This window comes from Emys orbicularis, chromosome 23 (genome assembly GCF_028017835.1).
Source record: "Emys orbicularis isolate rEmyOrb1 chromosome 23, rEmyOrb1.hap1, whole genome shotgun sequence".
In the NCBI taxonomy this organism is placed as follows: domain Eukaryota; kingdom Metazoa; phylum Chordata; order Testudines; family Emydidae; genus Emys; species Emys orbicularis.
The window spans coordinates 5,840,259-5,863,703 of NC_088705.1; the positions used below are offsets into that span (position 1 = coordinate 5,840,259).

The 23,445-nt window shown below is 53.1% G+C and overlaps 1 protein-coding gene across 1 annotated transcript in view; it reads right to left on the minus strand.

Moving 5' to 3' along the window:
* The window catches only part of COL9A2 (collagen type IX alpha 2 chain), a 40,382-nt gene extending 19,533 nt beyond the window's left edge, over positions 1–20,849 (minus strand). Inside the window, exons 1-14 of the mRNA XM_065421770.1 lie at positions 20,778–20,849; positions 18,313–18,387; positions 14,689–14,724; positions 14,537–14,599; positions 9,910–9,963; positions 9,020–9,055; positions 7,638–7,661; positions 6,906–6,959; positions 6,456–6,509; positions 5,501–5,548; positions 4,133–4,189; positions 3,299–3,352; positions 2,707–2,760; positions 153–206 (exon numbers count right to left, since the gene is read on the minus strand). Coding sequence (XP_065277842.1) covers positions 153–206; positions 2,707–2,760; positions 3,299–3,352; positions 4,133–4,189; positions 5,501–5,548; positions 6,456–6,509; positions 6,906–6,959; positions 7,638–7,661; positions 9,020–9,055; positions 9,910–9,963; positions 14,537–14,599; positions 14,689–14,724; positions 18,313–18,387; positions 20,778–20,849 — 735 coding nt within the window. The remainder of the gene's footprint in view (positions 1–152; positions 207–2,706; positions 2,761–3,298; positions 3,353–4,132; positions 4,190–5,500; positions 5,549–6,455; positions 6,510–6,905; positions 6,960–7,637; positions 7,662–9,019; positions 9,056–9,909; positions 9,964–14,536; positions 14,600–14,688; positions 14,725–18,312; positions 18,388–20,777) is intronic.
* Between the last annotated feature and the right edge of the window lie 2,596 nt (positions 20,850–23,445).

A 23,445-nucleotide genomic window follows, 5' to 3' on the forward strand; every position in this document is an offset into this window, starting at 1 on the left:
CCACTAGATCACACGCCCCTCCCAGAGCTAGCAGAGTCCTGACTCCCAGACCCCATCACCCTGCTCTAATCACCAGACCCCATTCCATCCCTAGGGATCCATTCCTTACAGCAAAGCATGGGAGCTGTGTAACACCTCCCTGGAGTGCTTACCGTCTGGCCCTTTGGTCCTGCCATGCCAGGGTAACCTCTCAGGCCCTGGGGACCCTGTGAAAGCAAGAAAAGAAGCAAGATTAGTCAGGATTGGTCAGATCTTGCACCCAAAACAGGGTGTCTCTCTGCAGAACCCCCTCCGCCCAGGAATAAAGTGATTCTTTTTAGAAGTGTTATTGGAAAATACTATTTTTGTGCTAATTATGAAACACTGGCTGAGCCCTCCACGCCCCGCAAGTGTTGCCAATTTCCACCCATGCCCCTTCCTGGCTGTCAGTTTATTATTATTAATGGATCAGAGCTTGCAGTCCTTACTCCGGCAAAGCTCCCATTTGATTTCAGAGGGATTTTGCCTGCCTCAGGACTGAAGGATTTGGCCTATTAATTAATTTTCCTCTTCGAAGTGCTAATTAATCATGAATTAATTAATCCTCCCAACCCCGCTGAGAGTAGGTGTTATTATCCCCATTTTTAGCGGGGGGAAACTGAGGCACAGAGAGGATTTGCAACTTCCCCCAGCTCACAGAGGGAATCAGTGCCAGGATCAGAGGCAGAACGCAAGAGTTCCTGGCTCTCAGGTCTGTGCTCAGACCCAACCTCTATGGTGAATCACTGTTTCCAATCAATTTCATGGGAGATTAAAAGAACTTCCTACACTATAGCTGGAAAATTAAGCCTATTGATTTTCCATTTACTGGTCATATAAAATACAAGCTGTTAGTGCACATTTCTTCCCTGGTTGTAAACAACATAACCAGGATGATACATTCCTGTCTTCTCTACACAGGTAGTGAGAGGAACTTGCTTGCTAAAAAAAACCCCACAAGATTTAGGAAAGGAAGGGTCATATAAAGGATTTGCAAATTCTATTTTGTAAACTGAGTTGCTATGCTGCATTCTTTATAGAGCGAAGCATCAGAGATGACTGGATACAGGGAAACATTGCAATGCACTGGCTGCTGGCCATATGCACCACTGCCCTCTACTGGATGGAATTAGAACATCTCAGCTATGTGTCAGGGGGCCTACACTGCAGACAGAGATTCTCCTTGAGTGAAAGTGACAGGACCCTGTACATTTGGAGCAGGAGAATATGCTGTGGCGGTGGTGTGCGGCACAGTGACAAATGCAAATGCCGCGAATGTGTTACATTGGGAGCAATACGTTATCAGCTGGCTCTGAGACGCATTTCACTTCCATCCGCCTCACTGGTTAGAGGGGGAAGGCAGAGTCCTCTCAAGGCCAGATTCTGATCTCTGTTCCGCTGGCATAAATCCAGAGCACCTCCATTAACGTCAATGGACTTACAGCGGTGTATCTGAGATCAGAACTGGGCCCACCGTATTTCAGAGGAGTACAGATCACTCTATTTTTAATCAAGGAAAAGCAAACTAGATGGCTCCGGGGGGATGAATAGTTGGCTACAAAGCCTGTCACTGCCAAGACACTGGCTCAGATCTGTCCTGGACTGGCAGCGAACAGACGGCATTACTATTCAGCAGCCTGGATGAAACGAGTGGGAGATGAACTAATAAGAAAGGAATCTGGCTCCTTGTTGGACAGCGAAGCACTAATAGCACACAGCGTCTCTGCAGCACCGTTTAGCCACAGAGCTCAATGCATTTTACGCAGCAGAGTCAGTGCCATTTATCCCCATGTTAGAGTGGGGGACAATGAGCCCCAGAGGGAGGAAGAGACTTGCCCAGGGTAACCACTGCCTGTGAGTGGCAGAGCCAGGAATAAAACCCAGACGTCCTGACTCCCAGCCCAGTGCCTATCCCTTTGCCCCTTGGTCGTAGGCTCAGCAGAGAGACCAAGGACTGCAGGGACCTCAGAGCCCGACGTCCTTCCTCTCCCCAGGGCGGGGCTGGAGGTGTTTCGGTGACACACACTGTGTGCGGGAACCTCCCCTGTTCTCACTGTGCTGGGTGTAAATAGAAACTTCGGACTCCAGGGCTGCTCGAGACGTCTTCAGCCCCTCCTGGCCCTGGCCGGCATGGCCGCACGCCCATCCTGGAGGAGGAAGCTGGACGGGGGAGCTCTCTGTGGCTATGGGCTTTTTTCCAGTCCCTGGTTTGTAGAGTTCCTCTGGGCCCTACCCTGACTCCTTCAATTCCGTCTCATGGCAGTGGGCGCTGTGGTTACTGTCCTCTTGGGATCCCTTGCTCTGACCCCGTGACCTACATCCTCATTTTGTCATCCTTTGTCTCCTGTAATCAGCGAAGTTCTGGGTTCGGTGGCCCCGCCCTCTCCAGGGGGTGGAGCTTTTGTTGGCTCCACCCTGTGTCCCAGGACTTGAATGGGCTGCGGAATCCCTAAACACCGCCCCAGAGGGCCAAGGGAGACTGAGGCAGACTAACCCCCTAACAGCGAGATGGGTCAGACTGTGGGGAGCAGCAGGGCCGTGGGCAGCTGGGCCGGACTCAGAGGAGGGACTGGGGGGGGGGGGTGCTCCCTAAACACCTAGTGTGACAAATACATGAATCCCCCAGGCCGTGAGTCTAGGTCCAAAGCACCAAGCGATAAGAACGGTAAATAGAAGTAAATACGTTACTGGAGGGCCGGGGATGCCTTGTTCTCCGGAAATGCCCATGTCGCCCAGGGGGCCCTGTGGGGAGCAGGAGAGAGGAGAGACGTCAGTGCAGGGAAGGCTCTGTGAGCTGGCTCCAGACCCTGGCCGCTGAGGTATAAACCACCCAGAGCCCCTCTCTCCCCCCCAGCGGGACCCTGGGAGGGACGGTGGTGGGGGATGGGATTCGAATACCCTGGGGAGGATGGAGAGCCCTTCCCCAAGCAGCCACTCAGCGCTGGGAAGAGCAGGCAGCCTGGGAAACACTATGGGAAGCTCCAGCTCCATTTACTGGCCCTCCTGATGCAAGCCTGGGGGCAGGGACCCCTCTCTTTCCCCTATCCCTCGCTCTTATTCCTCCTAACTCCCAGTATCCCCTTCCCTCTCTCTCCTGGTGCTTTTCTCTCCTCACTGCCTCCTCTCTTCCCTCCCCACCCATCCTTACTTTCTCCATCCTTTGGTCTCTCTTTCCCTCCAGACCCCCATCTCATCTCCACACAGGGGAGAGCAGAGATTCCTCCTCCCCCCAACCCTTCTCCATCTGACTGGGACGCCCGGTAAGGGGAGCTCTACTCACCGGCCTGCCCTGTCTGCCAGATTCCCCGAGGGCACCGGGGCGGCCTTTGTGTCCCTAAAGGAGAAAAGAGACCACGATTAAGGCTCCCCCGAGTCCCACACTCAAAGCAGTTCCCCTGGCGGCGCGCTCAGCGTCTGCCCTGTAAATCCCCTGGGTGTGGGGTATCACGCACGCACGGGCAGGTACCGCAGGGCATTTGCACACAGGCAGACGCTGGGGGTGGGGGGCATTTTCCTGCTGCAGCCCACCGTGTCCTTCCATCCACAAGGACGACAGAGGGCAGCCAAGGACCACAGAGGGCAGCAGTAGACAGCTCACCCCCGGCAGACTCTTTTACCTAGCAACAATTTATATAGTGGGGGCACTGAAGGCGGAAACCATGTAATTTGGGTTGTTGTTACTACTTCGAGCCGGGGGGCACAGCAGCACCCCTAGCTCCAGCACCTATGCCAGGAGGGGGCTGTGCACAGCCAGCCGGGCTTGGGGAGCTGGGCAGAAGCACTGGACCCTTTGGAAGCCGCTCTTCGATTTGGAGGTGGGGGCTGGCAGGAGTGCGGAGGGGAGGGCCCCGAGCCTGTGTCCTCCGTGTAACACGCTAGCCGGTAGGGGCCGGATCCCGGATAGCAGGTCATGCATCCGCTACGGACTCCAAGCGGAGAGAGAAGCAGACCCGTTAGACCCTTTGTGTCCGTACAGCGCCCTAGCTCAGTGGGGTCCCGGTCCACAATGCGGGCACCTAGGTGCTGCAGTAATACAAATAACAGCTCAAGAACTAGAGGCTCCTGCGTTGAGGTCCCCAGTTCAACGCCTGGGGCAGGGGTGTTGTCACCTTACCTTCAGTCCCTGAAGTCCCTGGGGGCCTTTGGGCCCTGGCGGGCAGTTGGTTGGACACTAGTGGGTGGGAGAAAGAAAAGTGGCTCGTTTTAATCAGAAAACAATATTAGGCCGTAGAGAAGCGGCAGTTTGGGTGCAGCCAGGATTGAGTGGAGCTGGGCTGCGGAGCCGGCACTGAGCCCCCACGCTGGCCTGGCCCGATGAAGCCCTTGAGGGAAATTGTAGAGTCACTTGCCTCTTGGAGGCATTTAATTCCAGGCCTTCCTAGCTCCGTATTATTAGCACAGCACAGAGCAAATGCCCCGCACGACCTTCTGAGCCCGCCTGCAGCTCTGGAGAGAAGCTCCCTGCCTGTCTCCTTCCGGGGGGGGGGGCCTGTGCCGCTCCGTGAAATCACAAGCAGAATGCAGCGTAGGACGGGACCAGGGAGGTGGGGGCGATCCCAGGCAGGGGGGTAGGGGAAGGCTGAGCCCCAGATCCGCAGCCCTCACCCTCAGACTGGCAGACCTGCCATCGCCTCCCACTGAAATCAGCAAGTCCTGGCACTGACTTCACTGGCCATCGGACTGGGACCCTTGGAGAGATCTCGCCACAATTCAGTAACAGGGCTGGGGGAGTGCAGAGAGCCAGGCAGTCATCACGAGAAATACCCCCCAGGAAGTAAATATTTCCCCCCTGTGCATGGCATGGGTCTGCCTGTGGGTCGGAGGAGACCCACCCTAGTGAGGACAAGAAGGAAGGCAGGGAGACACTGCCTGGTTACAGCGGGCACACCCGAGCTGTATAACCAGCCACCTGCCAGCGACTAAGGGACTGGGGGCAGCCCATGCGGCTGGGGCAACTCAGAGCTGGCTCCGTAGGGACAGACGTGGCTTTCTGAGGGACTCAGCCCTGGCTCTGTAAACCCAGCCCAGGGGACCAGTCGCACTGTCAGCCCCCACAGCAGGGCCTGACCCGGTTCTATGAGCAGCCCAAAGGGGACCTGGCATCTCTAGGGTGCTGCCCTATGGGGACATGCCAGCCCCAAAGGGGAAGCTCGGCTCTGTACACCAGTCCAAAGGGCAAGCATCCGCATGCAGCACATGAAGGGAAAGGCAGGAGCAGGCAGATACAATTTGCTCCCAGAGGTCAGAGCAGGCTGCAAGCGCTGATGGCCCAGTGAGTGTCACCTTGGCTCCCAGCGGCACAGGCGTTTCAAAGAGTGGGGCAGCCAGTGCAGGGAACACTGCAGCTCTGAAGGGGTCTGAGCACTAGACGTTGCTGCAAAGCATCTCTTCCCTGCTACCAAATGACACTTGTTAAGGCATTTCCCAGCTGCTGTTACGCTGGGAGGGGCTGTTAAAAGCTTAATGTAACTGCAGTTCTTACCGAGAAATCAGCACTGCCTTCCCCCACTTGGATGTGTCCTGCGGGGCCCTGGAATGAAATAAAACCATCAGGTGCCCTAACGTAACAAGAACAATACACAGCTTACAGAGATGGATAAACCGCGCCCGCCTTTATAGATGGGGAAACTGAGGCACAGAGCAGGGAAGCGACATGCCCAGGGTCACACACTGAGTCTTTGGCAGAGCTGGGAATAGACGCTGGGAGTCCTGCCTGCCCGTCTTCTCCTGCTCTAACCATAAGACGCCCTCTGTTCTCAGAGCAGTAAATAGAACCCAGGAGTCCTGGCTGCCAGCTGCCCACCATTGGCCCATGGCACAGCCCTTGGAGCATTTGCATCTGCAAATAGTGCCTTGGGAAACCATGCAGCTCACATCTAGTCCAAAGCCCAAATATTAACCTTGATAGCTGACTGGTAAAACATAGACCTTGCTGTGATTTGTCCACAGTTTAAACGAAGAGGGTTTAATCAGACCAGACCCAACCACTGGCCCCATCTAACCCACTAACCCACCTCCCTTCGTACCAGCTAAAAGTCTAGCCAGGTATCCCGCTCCTCGCCATGCCACAAAGACTCTAGCAGCCTGCCTAAGGCAGTGCCCAATTCCTGAGGGGCTGCACACAGGAAGGTTTCCTTCCTGACCCTCACAGAGATCAGCTTTACACCTTGAAGCATGAGCCTGAATTAGCTCAGGTCATCTCCACCCCATGCAGGTGGCTGCTGAGCAGGGTTCAGCCGTGCATTACAGGCCTGATTGGGGTGCTGAGTGCCTCCCTGGATCAGGCCCTTAACCACCACTTGCAGTTCTGATTCGGACTTTCTGCTGCATATGGATTCTGTCCAATCCCGGGGCCTAGATCAAGGACTCTCCCTTAATCTACCCTTCATGCAAGGACCCCAGAGGAGAAATTCCAGGGGAGATGGGTTAATACTCACAGGTTTCCCAGGGGGACCTGGGGGGCCTCGTGGTCCATCAGGTCCAGGTTCACCCTGAAAAGAAGCAACCCCAAAATAAAGTTAACATGCAAAAGGCTGCCGTTACTAAGAGAGTCAGGTCAGGGGGAACAATGCGGTACCCCTGAGGAGGGCTGTACTAACTCGGTCATCCATGGGGCTTGAACCCATGACTTTCAGCAGCAAATGCAGGGGCCCCCACTTCTTGAACTGAAGCAGTAACTCACTTAGCGGCAAACAAGTAGCCCCCTGAGGCCAGCTATTTGAGAGGGCCATCACAGCAGGAGTCTTTCCATCAGGGGCTGAGCTCCCGCCGCCGGAACTGACCTTGACGGCAGCAGGGGCTCAACCAACCCCTTTGAAAATCTGGCTCATCCCTAGGTAGGGTCAGAGGAAACAAGCCGGGGCATGCGCCGATAGGTGCTTCCTCACCTTAGTTCCCAAGACTCCGATTTCCCCAGGAAGTCCAACCTGACCCGCTGGCCCCTTGGAAAAAGGAGACAGTCATTCATTAAACACGTTGGTGGATTTCAAAAGGGGCTGGTGATAGGAAACAATACCCATTGCCAGGGGATCTTTCAGAGACCAAAGTGCTTTTGCACAAGAAGATTTGAGCCCTTTGCCTAGGACTGAATGTATTAGGTTCACTCAGGCGCTTGCAGGGAGGTTGAGCCTTCTATGTGTATCAGGCACAGGCAGGTAGATAGCACCTGCTCTGCTACCGAGGGCAACAGGTACCTCCAGGTGGAACTTAGCTGCTGTGATGCTAAATGTATCTGTTACACCCAGGTAGAATGGGCATAACGGGGCCATCTCCTGCTGAATGCAACAGCCATATCCTTGCCCTGCTTTGATTTTAGTGGATAATGGGCCAGCAGCGAGAGGGTTAACGTGATTGTATTTACACTGTTCCTAGGACTCCTCTCTGATCCCTTAGATCCACTCCCGTTATTAATGTGCAGCCCCAGACTAGGATACCAGGGGTTAAATCTTTCCCAAGGGAAGGCAGGGGAGAGCCACAGGACTGGGATTGATGCTAATGGGAGTCGAGCAGATAAATTCCCCACTCACAAGCTGCTGAGGATTTTTTACTTAAAACTCAATCCTGCCCCCACCCCGGCCCAGCCAAAGACACAAACCGAGCCCCGGCAGCACGGCACTTACAGGAGGTCCTGACAGTCCAGGGCCCTGAAACAAAAAGAAAGTTACAATGGGCTGAAATTCTCTGACGTGGAGCCAACAGCTGAGAAAACACAACAGCTCCTTTGCCCACCTGGGGCTGGGGGAGACACGCGGTGACTCCACGGTGGGGTCAGACTCCGGTTCTCACTCTATAGGAGAGCAAAGGACATGGGCACACCCTGCTCTCCATTACAGAGCGATTCCACTGGCTTCAATTGACCTGCCCCTACGCAGGAAGTACAATCGCTATCTTCAGTACTCAGCTGACCCCATCATAACATCCGAGCACCTCACCCTCAATGTATTTACCCTCCCTACACCCCTGAGAAGTAGGGCAGGGCTATCGTCTCCACTGTACAGATGGCAAAGTGAGGCACAGAAGGACTAAGTGACTTGCTCAAGGTCACACAGAGAGTTGGTGGCAGAGCAGAGAATGGACGCCCGGTCTCCTGTGTCCTAGGCTAACACCCTAGCCACTGGGACATCCTTCCTCTCAGACCGAACAAAGCCCAGGACTGTGTTTATTTTCTGGGGGGAACTCTCTACAGGGCGAGAGTGGGAACAATATACATCTCTTCTGGCTTGCCTGCTCCTTGACCTTCCCTACAGCCCCCTATTCCTTGCTGGAGGGGGAGATCTGCATGCTGAGGGTCCCTCCAGGCATGGATCTCAGAGGTACCGGGGGGTCCAATGTTCTCGCCAAACTGGGGGCACTGCAGGGGACAGCTGCCGTGGGCCCCCCTGGGATCTCTGTCGAAAGATGTCTGACTGCTTATAAGGCACCAGCTCATGGAACGGCAGCAGGGTGGTAGCAGCAGTGGGATCTCCCTCAATGAAGGCCACATTAGTGATAGGGGAAGAGCGTTTAGTGGACAAATCCACAGAGGTCTGGACAGCGTGTGTGGCCAATACGACCTCCACAGAGCAACAGGGGCCAGCCTGCCGCCTCTGCTGCAAGAACCTGCTGGGGGTCTCAGCCTGATTTCCAGGAGACAAGTGCTCACAGCACATTAACCACCCCTCTGACTGGCACCAGCACTGGCCAGCCCTCTGTCTGGCCCTCTCAGCAGGCAGGCCAGAGACTGGAAGGTCCATGGACACTGAAACCCCCTCTCATTCTAAGCTCAGGGGTGAGGCACAGGGACAGCCTGTAGCAATCCTTCCTCTGGCAAGGTGGGTCCGTGTGAGCCTACCCGTGGGGGAAACTGAGGCACAGAGGGGTTTGTTGACTTGCCCACGTCTACAGAGTGAGCCTGGGATTAGAACCCAGGCGTTCCCCAGCTCCCAGTCCCAGGCTCAGGCCGTTAGGTGACAATAACAATAGACTTCTTTGACCAGCTGACGTGACAGAAGCGGATACTCACGGGGAGTCCCGGTGGCCCTGGCAGTCCAGGCTGGCCCTGGCAGTGCAGAAGAAGAGAGTCAATGTTAGATCAGGGTGGGAAATGGGACGTGGGCACAGGGGGAATTATCTGATTTCAAAAAAACTATTCATTAAAAAAATGTGCATCCAGCTCCACTCCGTGGGCGGAAATCAGCATCGCTCCATTGGCTTCAGCAGAGCTGTGCAGACGGTCGGCTCTTTGGGGTGGGGACTGTCTTTCTGATGTGCGTTTACACAGGGCCTAGTGCATGGGTCCTGCTCCATGGCTAGGCCTAGGGAACCTAGGTGCTATTGTAATAATAACAATTAACAGTGCACCGGAGCGGAGGACCAGTCTCACTCTGGATCGGATTCAGCTCCCGTTGAAATCAATGAGATTCTCTGTTCATTGGCCCACATCCCACTGGCGCAATCAAGCCCTTGCTCTTGGGAGCGCCAAAGCTGACCCCCATCATTCCTCACCCACCTGTCGACGGGCTCGTAGCTCACCCCCAGGGACGTCTCCTACTCTGGGCACGTACCGGGCCGGGCAATGGGGCCCGATCCTGAGTGGGGCCTCTCGGTGCAATGAGTAGGGTGGCTTCTTATCTCACCTTCGTGTTGGTCTCAGCCCAGGATCCTGGCCTGAGGCAAAGGTGGAATCCATGAGGCTGCGCCGTTTTACACCCGCTGAGGGCCTGGACACACCTGACTAGATCCCAAATATTCCCTGACCCCAGTACGTGGCTAAACTGGGCATCCATCCAACAGAACTCACCACCCCAATCACACCACCTTCCTATCACTCCCCCTTCCACGCCCATCTCCTCTCAAGGGAGGGACAAGGCAGCGCTGGAGTTGGAGCCCGAGAGACAAACACCAGTCACTTACTTTAGTTCCTGGCCTCCCGAGTGGCCCTGGTTCCCCCTTCGCGCCAGTCAGGCCCTGCGGGAGGAGAGATGGCAGACAGTGAATCTCAATATTAGATCCTTCCCTGTCACTTTCCATCCAGTTGGGCTCTCCACGCAATTGGAATCATGCTGGGGTTGTTTTAGCCACCTGGTTTGATGGGTTATTAACAAGCTATTAAGGGCTCGTCCATCTGTTCTGAAGACAAGAGGCAGCAAACGTTGAAATGCCACTTTTGCCCTACAGCTAAGTTGCGGTGCCATGAAACACAGGGAATAAACCATCGTCCCGCCTCTTAACAATGCCACTGCTGCTGCCCATCAAGACTTCCTTCTTTTCAAGCCAAAATTAGATGGACCTAGCTAGCCTCCCTCGTGCCGTAGTTAGGTTGACCGGACCCCCAGTGTAGACACAGCTAGGCAGACAGAAGGATTCTTCCATCGAGCCAGCTACCGCCTCTTGGAGAGGTAAATTAATGACAGCAACAATAACAAAAACCCCATCCATCGACACGTCTACGCTACACCAGTCTGGTGGCACAGCTGCAGTGCCACGTAATGTGGACATGGCCACAGATTTCAGCTGGTTTGGCATTTGCCCATGACAAGCTCAGCGGGCCAGGTCTCAGTGCAGGGACTTTGCCCTCGGGAGTGCTGGATTCACATCCCACGTGGGAGTTACTCTGCTGCATCCTGCACTGAGACCTTAGTGAATATTTATCCACGTCAAAGAAGGCACCAAACATGAGCAGGCTTGGCTTGCAGGTGTCAGTCATGTGAATAATCCCAGTGAAATCATTGGGCCAAATGTTAACCTCATTTATGTTGGGATAAATCAATGGAGTTACTCTGGATTTACACCACTTTATGAATGAGATTGGAGTCTTGCTCGCGGGAATTTGTTCCCCTGAGTGAGGGCTGCAGGATCAGGCAGAGAACACACAGCAAATGACTTGCCATCAACATAATTCCTGTATTGAAAATGAGGCTGCTAGTCTCCATGCTGAGACAGAATTCCTTATAACTCTGTGTGTGTGTGTGTGTGTGTGTGTGTGTGTGTGTGTGTGTGTGTGTGTGTGTGTGTGTGTGTGTGTGTGTGTGTATTTTTGGATGAGTGGGGAGCTCCTATTTATAAAGGGAGATGGGATATAACAGTCACTGAGACCAGAGAATTAAATTTCAGTGCCATCACCAGGACAGATGAGAGGAAGTTACAAACCAGAGGTCCCATCCTGCCACCCCTCCGGGAGCAAGGATTATTTGTGGGATTGAGGGTTTTAGGATCAGTCCTCAGAGTGAAGAAACCAGCCCAGCTCCAAAGGTCCCCTCTCCTCCACAGCACAGGGAACGAAAAGGATATAAAATAAACGTTAGAAAAATAATCAAATCAAGTGTCCGTTGTTATTGAGATAAACATTTACTTGGTGTTCAGATACTGCACTGAGATGGGCTAGATAGATTTGTGAGTATGGATGGATAACTAGACAGACAGATGTAATAATATGCATAGTTGCATATCCAGATTTACACCAGCATGGGCCACTGAAATCTGAATCTGTCTCACTCTAAGGAGGTTTTCATATCTACCCCTGACTGTTTGAGCCACGCTCTTTGCAAGGTTTAATTCCTAGCTCTTTGTAAAGCACCCTGACATAGCGAATATGAAAGACTCTGTATTCAGCCCAATTCTTTTCTACTTTATTCTAATAATTGAGATCCGTAGCGGGAAGATTAGTCTGGATGAATAAAACATTGTTGTAATAAGGTTTATTATTCTATTCATTTATTATTGAAGGCATGAATTGAAGTCAACAGGTTTAAGAAATCGCTTCCAATTGCAAAAAAATATATTAAAAAAATAGGACTGTATAGTTTCACTGTGTTTCTGCCTGTCTGTAATTGTCTGTGTAGCTCTGCCTCTCAGCCACAAATACAACTGCCCTCTGGAGATACACACCCACACTTCAAACTCAAACACCCCTCGACACTCCATGCTCAGACAACATGTCCCACATTCACACACACACCCCCTCTAGCTACTTATCCTGCCCCCCAATAACAAACTCCCCTCAGTACCCCTCCAAGCTGAATCAAACACCTCAATGCACATATTCGAACACCAGCCATCTCTCCACACACCCAGGCCGATGCCTTCTGCCCCAAACACCCTCAGCCCTGCTCACACCATAAAACATCAACATGCTCTCAGACACATAGATACACCCACCTCCCCAGCACATCCATCCCTGTATTTAGACACACTCTACACACAGACACCACACAAACCGGTGCACACCCTCCACACACACACTTTTCCTTCAGTCCTTAAAGCATTTTTAAAGCCACAAACCCCTGCAGTTCTTATGAACAGCCCCTGTGAGCCCCAAGACCCAGTGATAAAAATGTGGGTGCACCCCTGAGTCCTGTCTACACTACCACTCCTACTGATGCTACGTCTCAGGAGCTGTCCTGCTGGAGAATTACAGATCCCATTTTTGCCGGCGCAGACAAAGCCTCTGGGATGGCTTCTGATCTCATTTACACCAGTGGAAATTGGGAGTGACTCCAGTGGATTTACACTGGAGTAAACGAGATCCAAATCGGGGCCTATCACAGCAGCTGTGGTTAGAGAAATATGTGTTGTAGGCTGGCTTGGTACTTGGTGCCTCTATGTTCTGGGGGTTTCTGACCCTGATCCAATGCTCTCTGATGTCTGATTTCAGGGGGTACTAGACCAGGCCCTGTACGGGGAACTCATGAGACCATGTGCCCTTTTAGGGAGCAGCCGGGTTGCAGGTGGATTGGGGAGGGGAGGCTGGTAACCAGCAGCCGCCAGAGAAGCTTCCAGTCAGCCTGGATTTCTCATTGCAAATACGGGCACCCTGAGCTTCTGCACAAAGGCATTTGGGGGCAACAGAAATGGGTCCAAAGGGTTTTAGCAGTATGCAGGGCTGAGCCCCCAGCGCACTGTGGGAAGCGACTCTGCGTAAGAAGACGCCTCTCGGGTCTCTCAAGGGCCTTTCCGGCTCCAGACAGAGTTAATAACCAACAGCACTGAGTGCGATCATAGGCTCAGATTCAGTACAATGAGTCCCAGCCAAATGCCTCCTCATCCCGCTGCCAGAGCTCAGAGTTGGCCTAAGATCCCACTCAGATTAAAGACCTTCAGCTGGAGAATTCCCAGCCCTCTGATCGCCCACTAATGCTCTGGGGGCCTCATGTGGGGTGGCTGCATCACTTCAGAGCCGCCGGGCATCTACCCGATGGCCCCACGCAGGGTCTACCACAAAGGGACGAGCTGGCCCAGTGGGCGGATGCACCAGCCATTCCTCTCCGCTTTCACTGTGCTCTGCGGCTGCTTCAATTCCCCCAGCCCAACGCGTTCCCTGGGGTCAGCTGTAGCCTCCCCAGGCTGTAAACGCACTGCACAGTACAGCACAGCTCGCTGCCCCTGGTCGCTCTCAGAGGGGTTTGCAAGGCAGGACCGAGGGGCGTGGCAGAAATGAGAGGACAGGCCAGGAACGGAACCGTCGAGGGGACTGCAGGACAGGATCGAGGTGCATTGGCAGAGCTGGGGAGCGGGGAGCCCAGGGCTGCAATAGCAGGGGGCCGTCACGACAGGACCCAGGTGCCCGGGCAGAACTGAGGTGGGTGGGGAGGCAGGCGTGGACTAGCCGAGGTTCGTGCTGCTGCAGGTGGGAACTGAGCATTGGCAGAGCTGTGAGCGGGTGAATGACTGGAGCACCAGGGAGGCGTCAGGTGGGTGCTGAAGCACATGAGCGAAGCCTTGTGGACAAACAGCTGCCTTTGCATAAGCTGAGCAAGGCTGGAAACATAAAGCACCCTCTGGGCTATTTGTTTATTGAGCCGGCCCTCCCGCCTTCGGGACGAGCGCTGTTTCAGAGAGCGCTGACACCGCCCGTGTGATGGCCCCGGGGGCTCGCCGTCGGGCTCAGCCATTCTACTGCACGTTCCCCTCTCTGCAGGTCTCCCCTCCACAGGTCATACAGGTCTCTGCTCCCCAGTACAGTCTCCTCACTGGCCTATGGGTGGTGCTCCAGACACCAACAACTCCCCTCCGACAATGATCAACCCCCACCACTTTTTACACCCATCCCGTCTCCTCCTGCCCCACCACGTGAAGGAAGGATCATTTCCTCCTCTGAGATCAGCTGTTTCTTCCCACCTTAAAGACTACATTTCCCATCAGGACCCTCTTCCCTTTAGCCTTGCGGTTGGAATCCAGTTTGTGAATATTCATATATAAGCCAGGCGGATCTGTGACCCCAGCCCCTGCATCCCATGCACATGACAGGATCCCTGAGGATGGGATGGGATTAGAATGACCAGAAAGCAAGTGTGAAAAATCCGGACAGGGGTGGGGGGTAATAGATGCCTATATAAGAAAAAGACCCAAAAACCAGGACTGTCCCTATAAAATCGGGACATCTGGTCACCCTAGATGGGATCTGGAAGCTCAGGATGAGGGCTAGGTTCATGAAGCACAGCCATGAACAGGGGAGTCTGGAACAACGAGTCGAAGGCGCAGAACAAGAAGCAACTCTGTCATCTAGTAAGCAGCCGTGAGAAGAGAATGGGATTGTACTCACATCAATGCCTGCCTTCCCCAGGGGCCCGTCCGGACCTGGAACGCCTGGTTCCCCCTTGGAGCCCTTTAAAATAGGCATTGGGAAAAATTAAAGGCAACGTCCTGAAAAGGCGTGGAAATCAAAGCATGTCGGAAAGCTGGTGGCACACTCACCGGGGTCCCAGCAGCGCCTGGCGGGCCTTTGTCACCCTAGGGAAACAAGAGATCGTTATAAACAGGAACCATCCTGGGCTTCTGCAGAACCTTCCGTTCCTGAGCGCCGGATGGATGGTCCGCGAAGCACATCCAGGCGCCTTCTCCGCCACAGCAGAGAATCGTCAGCCCCCAAGACTGGAGGCAGATCTGCCCTGCTGGAGGATTTCTATCCAGGCAGGTGCCAGTCTCCAAACAGCTTCCTCTCCCCATCTGGGTTGTCACACAGGGACTCAAGTCTGCTGCCGAGCCACTTCTTTGGTGTAAAATTCAAACAGGATCCAGTGTAACAGTAATTCAAAAACTGACAGAGCAGGAGCAGTGAACACACAGGGAGGGGACGGAACTGAAGGGCAAAGTGAGCTGGAGAGGTTGGAGCAACGGGGGCTGCAGGCCAGGAGGAACTAAGCACATGCAAGCTAGGGGGTGTATCCCAGCTGCACCACCTGCCCATTGCAGAAAAGCAGGTTTGTCTCCAGGGTTTCTCCACATGCTGCTCTAATAGCCATCTGCTCTGCAACCAAGCTCTCTGGATGCCCCAGGGATTAGAACCAGGATTCGTGCTCAAGAGTATCTTAACTTTAAGAGGGGAGCCATACAGTGGGCTAGTTTGGGAACTGCTGACCTAAAGGGATCGCTCCACCCTGCCTTGAAGGGCAGCCACCTCTGGGATGGGATGCGGCAGCTGTGGAACAGAACACAATGCACCAGCTTAGGACCAGGTGAGAAGAAAGCTCTAGTCAGTTGAAACAAGAGGGAGGAATTTAGGGGGAGCAGAATGACCCGAGTTGGAATGTGACCTGTCTGATGGGGTAACAAGGCATCTCACAACCCAGGCTTCACTCATACTTCTCATCCAAGGGCCGGCGTGTTAAACACGAGGACACTGGGGCAAATGCGGGTTTGATCTGGGCTGGCTAGTTTAAGGGGGCTGCCTGCATTGGAACGAAGTGCAGTTTAGTGCTTCAGTCCTGCTTTAAGGAATAGGATAGCAGCAACAGGCACCAGGCCTCTGAATGTCTGAACCAGCCCCTCTCACCCACTGCTTCAGGGGCCCCAAAAAGAGAAACAGCCTTTCAGTTCTGCAAAGAGCCCTCAGGAGGCCTCAGGTTCCAGGTTCACATAGTGGAGCCACTGCCAATAAAGGTGCATCGTTAGCCCTCCGATGAGCTAGCCCTAAGCAGCGCTACAGGGTTACTTGGCTGCCTGAGATGAGAAGAATCCTTCATGGGCTGCACGTGACCACACCAGTCTGGAGGTGACGCTCACCACCCAAATCAGGCCGCGCTCACCCTGCGTACCTCTCCAGACTAGAGCAGGCTTTGTCCAAATGCTCCACAGGATTGTGCTCGTCAAAAGCCACTGCTCTCCTCCCCCACCCCGGCTTCCAGGGGGTGGATCCCAAGAAGAAGCCACAGCTACATTCAGTGTATAAATAGCACCAAAATCCCACACCGGGGACCGTGTGTCTCTCCAGAGGGGCTGGGCCCAGAGAACAGGTCAGTTCTTGATTACTCACAGGTCTGGCCTATCTTCCCGGCACTCTCCCTGAGCCTCGGGCGGAAAGGTGTCAGTGCTCTGCCCTTCAGAAACCTCACCACTGCATCCCCAGTGAGCAGGCAATCGCCCCATTGCTCCAAATGCTCCGATCCGTCCCCCTGCACTTCCAAACCCCAGTGAACCCCTTCTGGCTCCCCCAACGGCATTTTCGATCATGCTTCCTGCAGGAGCCATGTGTAGACCCTTTCCCTCCACCCCTTCTTCCTCCCCTAGGATCCCCTCTGCACGTCTCATCTTTGGGCCCAATCCCACAAACTCCTCCCTTTGAAATCGACGGGAGCCGCCTGAGTGGGGGAGCCTCAGGATCGGGCCCTTTGCTTGGCGCTTGATGCAGATGGCTTTACTCTAGGCTTGTTGCTTTTCGGTACATTTCAGAGACGCTTTACTCATTTCTGACAGCGCCCTGAGCGATTTGGCTGGGGCTCCAGGGAGCAGGGAAGAGGGGCTTTGCAAATACAGTTATTATAATTATTAACCATTCTGAGCCAGATTTGCAAAGGTATTTCGGAGCCTAAAGGTGCAGATAAGCACCTAATGGGATTGGGAAAATCCCTTAACTCCCATTGATTTCAAAGTGCTTTAGAAAAAAAATCTCACCAGGTGACTAGCTGCACTTTTAGGCATCTAAAGACCCTTGAAAATCTGGCCCTTGGAGACAAGTCTGCCCCTCCTGGCTATTGATTTGTATCCCAGAAAAAAAACAGGCTTTGCAGATTCACCCTCTAGTGACTTCAGAAGGGACAACCCTGGCCCAGCCGACTCTGAAACGGACAGAGAGGCCCATGCAACAGCGGTGGATGCCCTTATTTTCATCTGTATTGCAATAGAATTCAGAGGCCGCAATCAGGACCAGGGTCCTGCTGCACTGCTCACTGCACAAACACATAGAAAGAGGCAGCCGCGTGCTGGCGAATCTAGGAGGAATCTCTCCCCTGACCTGCCCCGCATTGTAGGAATGAAGGGGTTTAAGATTAAGCTTGATAAGTTTATGGAGGGGATGGTTTGATGGGATAACGTGATTTTAGTCAATAGGTCAATAACTTGCCATCGCTGGTAATTAGTATCAATGGTCAATGTGGGTCTGGCTGGAGAATCTTGCCCGCATGCTCGGGGTTCTGCTGATCGCCATATTGGGGTCGGGAAGTAATTTTCCTCCAGGGTAGATTGGCAGAGGCCCTGGAGGTTTTTCGCCTTCCTCCGCAGCATGGGGCAGGGGTCGCTTGCTGGAGGATTCTCTGCGACTTGAAGTCTTTAAATCATGATTTGGGGACTTCAACTGCTGAGTCAAGGGAGAGAATTATTCCAGGAGTGGGTGGGTCAGCTTTTGTGGCCTGCATCATGCGGGAGGTCAGACTAGATGATCATAATGGTCCCTTCTGACCTTAAAGTCTATGAGTCTATGAGTTTGGGTCCTCTGATTTTAAGAGGGTCTGTGCCTTTTATTTCCACCTCTAGGCAAAACAGCAGCTCCCTGCTAGTTGCAGAGACCCATAGATGTGAAGGTCACAAGGAAACTAACCTAGTTAGTTTCAGGACGAAGGTTGGTAATTTCATGAATAGACTGATGTGGCCGGAGGGGCCAGTGCTGGCAGAGGGCTGGGTGAGCCAGCAGGTCCCATCCACTCCTTTGTTCCCTATGATCCTGACCTCCTGCATAACACAAGTCAGAGAACTTCACCACCGCGGTGACTCCTGCAGCCAGCCCAGTGGCATGACAAAGGCCGACTCCGCGGAGGTTTGCATGTCAAGCCCGATCCTGCTGCTAGCTGGAGTTTTATCTGGACTTAGGGCCCCATTTGGCTCCAGTTTAAGTTAGGAGAGGAGGGGTCTTTGCAGAAGGAGCCCCATCCTACCGCACACAGAGAACAGAGGTTCAGCACACAGACTATGCACACCTCCGCCCTCTGCTGGCCACAGCTGGGAAGTGCAACTATGTACCCTGATACAATGCCCCTCTTTGTCCCTAACGCTCCCTGCCCCCCTCCTTCCCCCATCCCTTGCTCAGCTCCTGAGCTGTGTACTCACATCAGTGCCGTCAGATCCTGGCACTCCTGGCGGACCCGGGGGCCCCCGGGGGCCGGGCTCTCCTGGAGGACCTCGCTGAGGAAAAGGAAAGAGAAGCACACGTTCCCGGTCAGGAGAATGCCCCAAGTGGAGAGCTCACGGCCCTGCTAACCCAGAGAGACAGCTGGGCTCGGCGAGACTTTGGCTCGCAGTGCAGGCCGGCGGGGCGCTCAGAGCGACAGGGAGCCCTGGGGTGTAACGCTCCAGCCGTCGGCCATGAGGACAATTCCGTGCCATGGGGAACCCTTCCCCGAGAAGCTGGGAGTAGGCCACACACAGCATAGCAGACAGCCCAGGGCCCAGGAAGCGACAGCTGCTTCTCCCCGTCCCGAGCTTCCCTTGCAAAACAGCCCATCCGCGAGCAATTTTGTTCTGACTAGCGAAGGAAGCAGGCACGAGGCTTCTCCCCCGTAGCTGGGGTTTATAGAGGAATGAATGGGGCAGGCCAGGGAAAGCGTCTAAGCAAGCTGTTCCCTGAATCTGCTCCTTGTTCTCGAACACCCCAGCCGGGGTTTGCATTTTCTCCTCTACAGAGTGAAACCCAGAGCCTGACTCTGATCTCAGGCACATGGGGGTAAATCAGGAGTAGCTCCATGGAAACCGGTAGAATTACAGCCCTTGTGTGTGTGCGAGATCAGAATCATGCTTCCACCCACCCATCCCACCTCCAAAAGGCAACTTCCATCTTAAGGATGCGCTTTAAAGTAGCATCTGTTTTTGCAGCTCACCTTAGTTGATCCAGAGTTAAAGATCCAGGCTGAACTATCCGAAGTTGCTGAGGGGATTTAAATGCCCCAGGCCCAATAATTTTAAAGGGAATGGAGTATCCAAATCCCTTAGGCCATTTTGCAAATCTCACAGCCTTAAACCCTGCTAGGGGAGAATAGGCATCTTTGCAGAAGCAGCCTCGTCTGCAGCCTTGAGGCTTTTGTGGTAGGAATTCCACAAATGAATCCCTGCTCCCCTTTTGGGGCGTGAGAAGGAAAGAGACTAAAAGCAGAGATGGAATTCAGGGATTCTTGGAAATAAAAATCAGACGGGCTGGTTGCCTCTGTCATGGCCAGCGACAGCTTGGGGCTTTGTTCTTCACTCGTCAGTGCTTATTTATTCTAAAGGGAAGAGGCCAGTTGGTTCTGTACATTTGTTAGAAAGAAAAAGAAAAAAGCTCAGCATTGCTCCTTATCCATAAATAGCAGCCAGCCAGCAGGAGAGAGCGAGGTTTCCTGGAAGCACCCAATGAATAGGCACCTTTGTCCTTGCCAAATGCTTCTTTGTTTTTAGGGCTCCCAAGCCCTAGGCGCTGTTGTGGACTCAAGCCGGCTCCTTGCAGTGGATTCAGCTTGGTTCCAGGCTCCTACAAGCCACTATGCATCCACCGCAAGCCTCTTCTGTGCAAGCGACTGTGTGCTCCAGCTCTCTGTCAAGGGAGAGCTTCCTTCAGAGCGGCCCGGTTCAGCTCTGTCCCGTCTTCTTTCCCACTCGCTGCTTGGAACCTTTCTTTGGAAAATGACGCTTCCACTTAAAAAACATTGATTTTCATGTTTTGTTTTGTTGGCCAAAAAAAAAATAAAAAGCTATTCTTGGGGGTAATACTCAGTAGGGCTGTCCCTCTGTAGCACTCAAATTGTGGGCAGAGGGAGTATTTCCTTCTAGTACAAACCCGTCGCCTATCAGCACAAGCTTATCTCTGGCTCCTAAAGACACTTCCAAGGAGCACCTTTCCTTCTCGTTAGAATGCCCCAAGTTGCATGATGCTTCCAAAAATCGTCAAGGGGGACAAGGGTGGGAGAGAGAATACCCCCAACCTGGCTCCATCCCCGATAGGGCTTTATCCCCATTATCCCTCTTCGCAAAGATCCAGGGACCTACAAAGGCCTGCTGCCTCTCTGCAAATCCTTCCATTCAAACCCTTCCCTAGCAATCGCTAACCAACGCAGCCCTCCTCCCCGAGTCCGGCTGACCCCGAGCAGTTCTGCAGCGACTCGATTGCAGCAGGATTCCACCTAACCAGAAACACGCAGGCACGGCCCCGAGGGGACGGGAGGCAAAAGCCACGGACGGTGAATGAAAGAGAACCTTGTGAGTCTGAAAATCTCCAAAAGAACCGAGCCACTCAGGCGCTCCCTTTCTCCAGGGCCCCCGCAGTCTCCCAACAGAGATGAAGATGGTTTCAAGTATTTCAAGGTTATCTGGGGGCATGTGAGCTCTGGATTTTCCCTGGGCGAGGCACTGCTAGAATGGGAAACTCGCTGAAAGCTCATAGAAAAATAAGAGGAGGCAAAGACTCAGAAAGCTGCTCGGCATTGCAAGCAATTTGACAAAGAGCTCAACATTTTACAGTGGCGTGCAGACAGGGGACAGTTCCCCAGCCCCCCAGCCCAACCCTGATACATTCCCAGCATAAGGATATAAAGGAGAACACTTACAAGCTGAGCCAGACATAGGCAGATGGCTTGGAGGAGAAGGCAGAGTTTTAGGCTACCCAAGGAGTTAGCCATGGTGAGGGCTTCTGGCTAGCTCAGAAGCAGGGAAGTTTCCCCTTCTGCTAGCTGAAAGTCTAGGTAAAGCCAGCCAGCCAGCCCTCAAATGCACAAGCTTGCAAATCCAACAGCTGGACAGACTTTTGCAATAGCCTGGAGGAGGAGAGAAGGTGGGGCAGAGTCATTAATATGGAGCAGCCTCGGAGGTGAGGGCAGAGAGATTGGCTGGGAGTCCCCTTCACGCCCTCCTCTGTCACATGAGACCCCCGGGGAACTAGCTCCAGTTCATGGCTCAGGTGAAGGGGAAGTTCTTCCAGGCAGGGCAGGCAGGGGAAAGAGTCTAGCCAGAGATCCTGTGCTTTCGAACTGAATGAGAGTCACAGTCGCTGATATTAAAAAGGCTTTAAAATAGCACGAGGGCTGTGAAAGAAGCCTACAGCTTAGACAGAAAATTCACAGCTAAGGCTGCGGGTTAGGGTGGTGTTTGTATACATCACACTGACAGATACTGTATCTTAAGCAGGTTGGGCCCTGTGTGGTCCTTGAATGGGAGACCAGGGAGTGAGAAGAGTGACTCCTGTCTCGGAGTAAGTGGTGGCCTCAATGCTGTGGGGCTAGAGGAAGCAGTGTTGGGGGACTGGATAGGGGGTGATCTCTTGTGGGAATCAATGCTGAGCCCAGAGCTGTGCTGAGGAGGTGATTTCTCCTCATGATCAGGGGTGCTGTGGTGTGTGTGACTCCAGAAAAGGGGTGTTCTCCTCCACAAGTGCTGACCTTGATGCAGGACGTGCCAACTTTTGGCTGACATGTAAAACTGGGTCCTGAAGAGTCTGTCCAATCAACAAAAATCAATATTCGCTAGAAATGGGCCACAGTACAGATCCAAACCCCTTTGAATTTCAGAGGTGATCAAGTCCAAATCCCCAGATTTTAATCTACCCTGTTGGTTTCATTGTGGGTCGAACAGGGGAGCCCTATTTCCCTGGTTCTGGTTCAGGTGGGGCTGACACGTCCCAAGAACTGCAGTTCACACCCAAGATGTCATTCCCAGACAGTGAAAAGCCCACGAGGTCAGTGTATCTAGCAGGTTTCCGTCCCTCTGGGCTTCTGTACAATGTCTAATCTGAACCCAATCCCTAACTCCTGATCTCACTTCTAATCTAACACTCGCCCTCCGAGCCTGTTTCAGACCTGAATGCCGCCCCCTGGACCCATCTGCCACAGACACATCAAACCACTGACTGTCCAGATGGAATCAGTAGGAAAGCAGACTTCCTGGGGACTAAAACAACAGAGGTCTCTCCGTTGGGAAGGCTGCCAGAAAGTCACTGAGAAATTCCTCATTGGATTGTGAGTGATGTAGGGAAAGGAAGGAGAGAAGCTATGCTAGGAATTCACCCAGGGACCTTCTGCTTCTAGTAGGAAGGAGGAGATGGGCCAATTTCTGTAGGAAGAATGGGCTCATCACAGATCCCACATGGCGCCAGTGTAACCCACTGGTGAGTGTGTTACAAGTGCTGATCCATAGAGCACATGAGTTGTTACAGCCCCCATCTATGGAGCTTTGGCTTTTGCTGGAGTTGCCTCTGCTTTTTATTTTTTAAAGCTCTGAAGGTCCCTGGTTCAATCCTGTGTGTGTCAGCCAGGCAGCAGCCATCTCACCAGCAGGGGGGTTATCTAGCTGAGGTGCTCAGAGTAGCCCAGCGCTTGGCTACGCACTCTTGCTGTGCATGGAGACATGGAATTGGCCATCCTAGGGTCTGGCGAAAGATCCACCACAACCAGCAGCCTGCCCCAAATTCCCAGGTCCTAAGTGCAGTGGAACTCAGCGTTGTGAACTCTCATGATTTCATCCTAAGCCTCATGGTAGTCAGTGTTTTCCTTAAAGCCCCAGCTGCTGGAGTCCCAAGACCCTCAGATCTCTCCCTTTTTTTTTTTTTTTTTCTCCAAAAGGAGATTTCTACCTGGGGAAAAATGCACTTGAGTAACTTAAGGCTCAAAAACCAGAAAGTAAAGAAACAGAACCCAACACTTATTATTTTAAGAAAACAATCTCATGACTTTAAGACAATCTCATGATTTTGATGGGGCCAGACTCAGGATTTTGAATGCCTGGGGGCTGGCATAGTGAGAACTACTTCTGGCTTACCCAAGAGTAATTATACCTGCTAACATTAAAAACTGATCAACAGAATGTCTTTTTACACAGCACATAATTAGCTCCAACTATTAGGCCACATGTCGCGGTTCCAGGGGGAACTGTGTTTTAGACCTCTTTGCAGTCCCTCTTAAGTGCACCCTCGGATGGCAGATGTGGCTTCCTTCACCTTTCTCTGGTAGAACACCTCAATTCCACCACTCTTGGACTGGATCTCTGGGTTCCAACCCATTTCCTACATATGAGAACACGATAGGCCCAGCTGTATTTGGCCACTGCAAGAAAACTTCTCTCTGGGAGCCAAACACAACTTCTTCAAAACAAACATATTGTTTATTCACCAAAAGGTACATAGCAAGCAGAGGAAAGGGTTAAAACAACAAAAGTCTGGATGTGTCTGGTCTCACCTAACTTCTTCCTTTTGGTAAGTTTCACTTAACTCAGCTCCCTCCATCT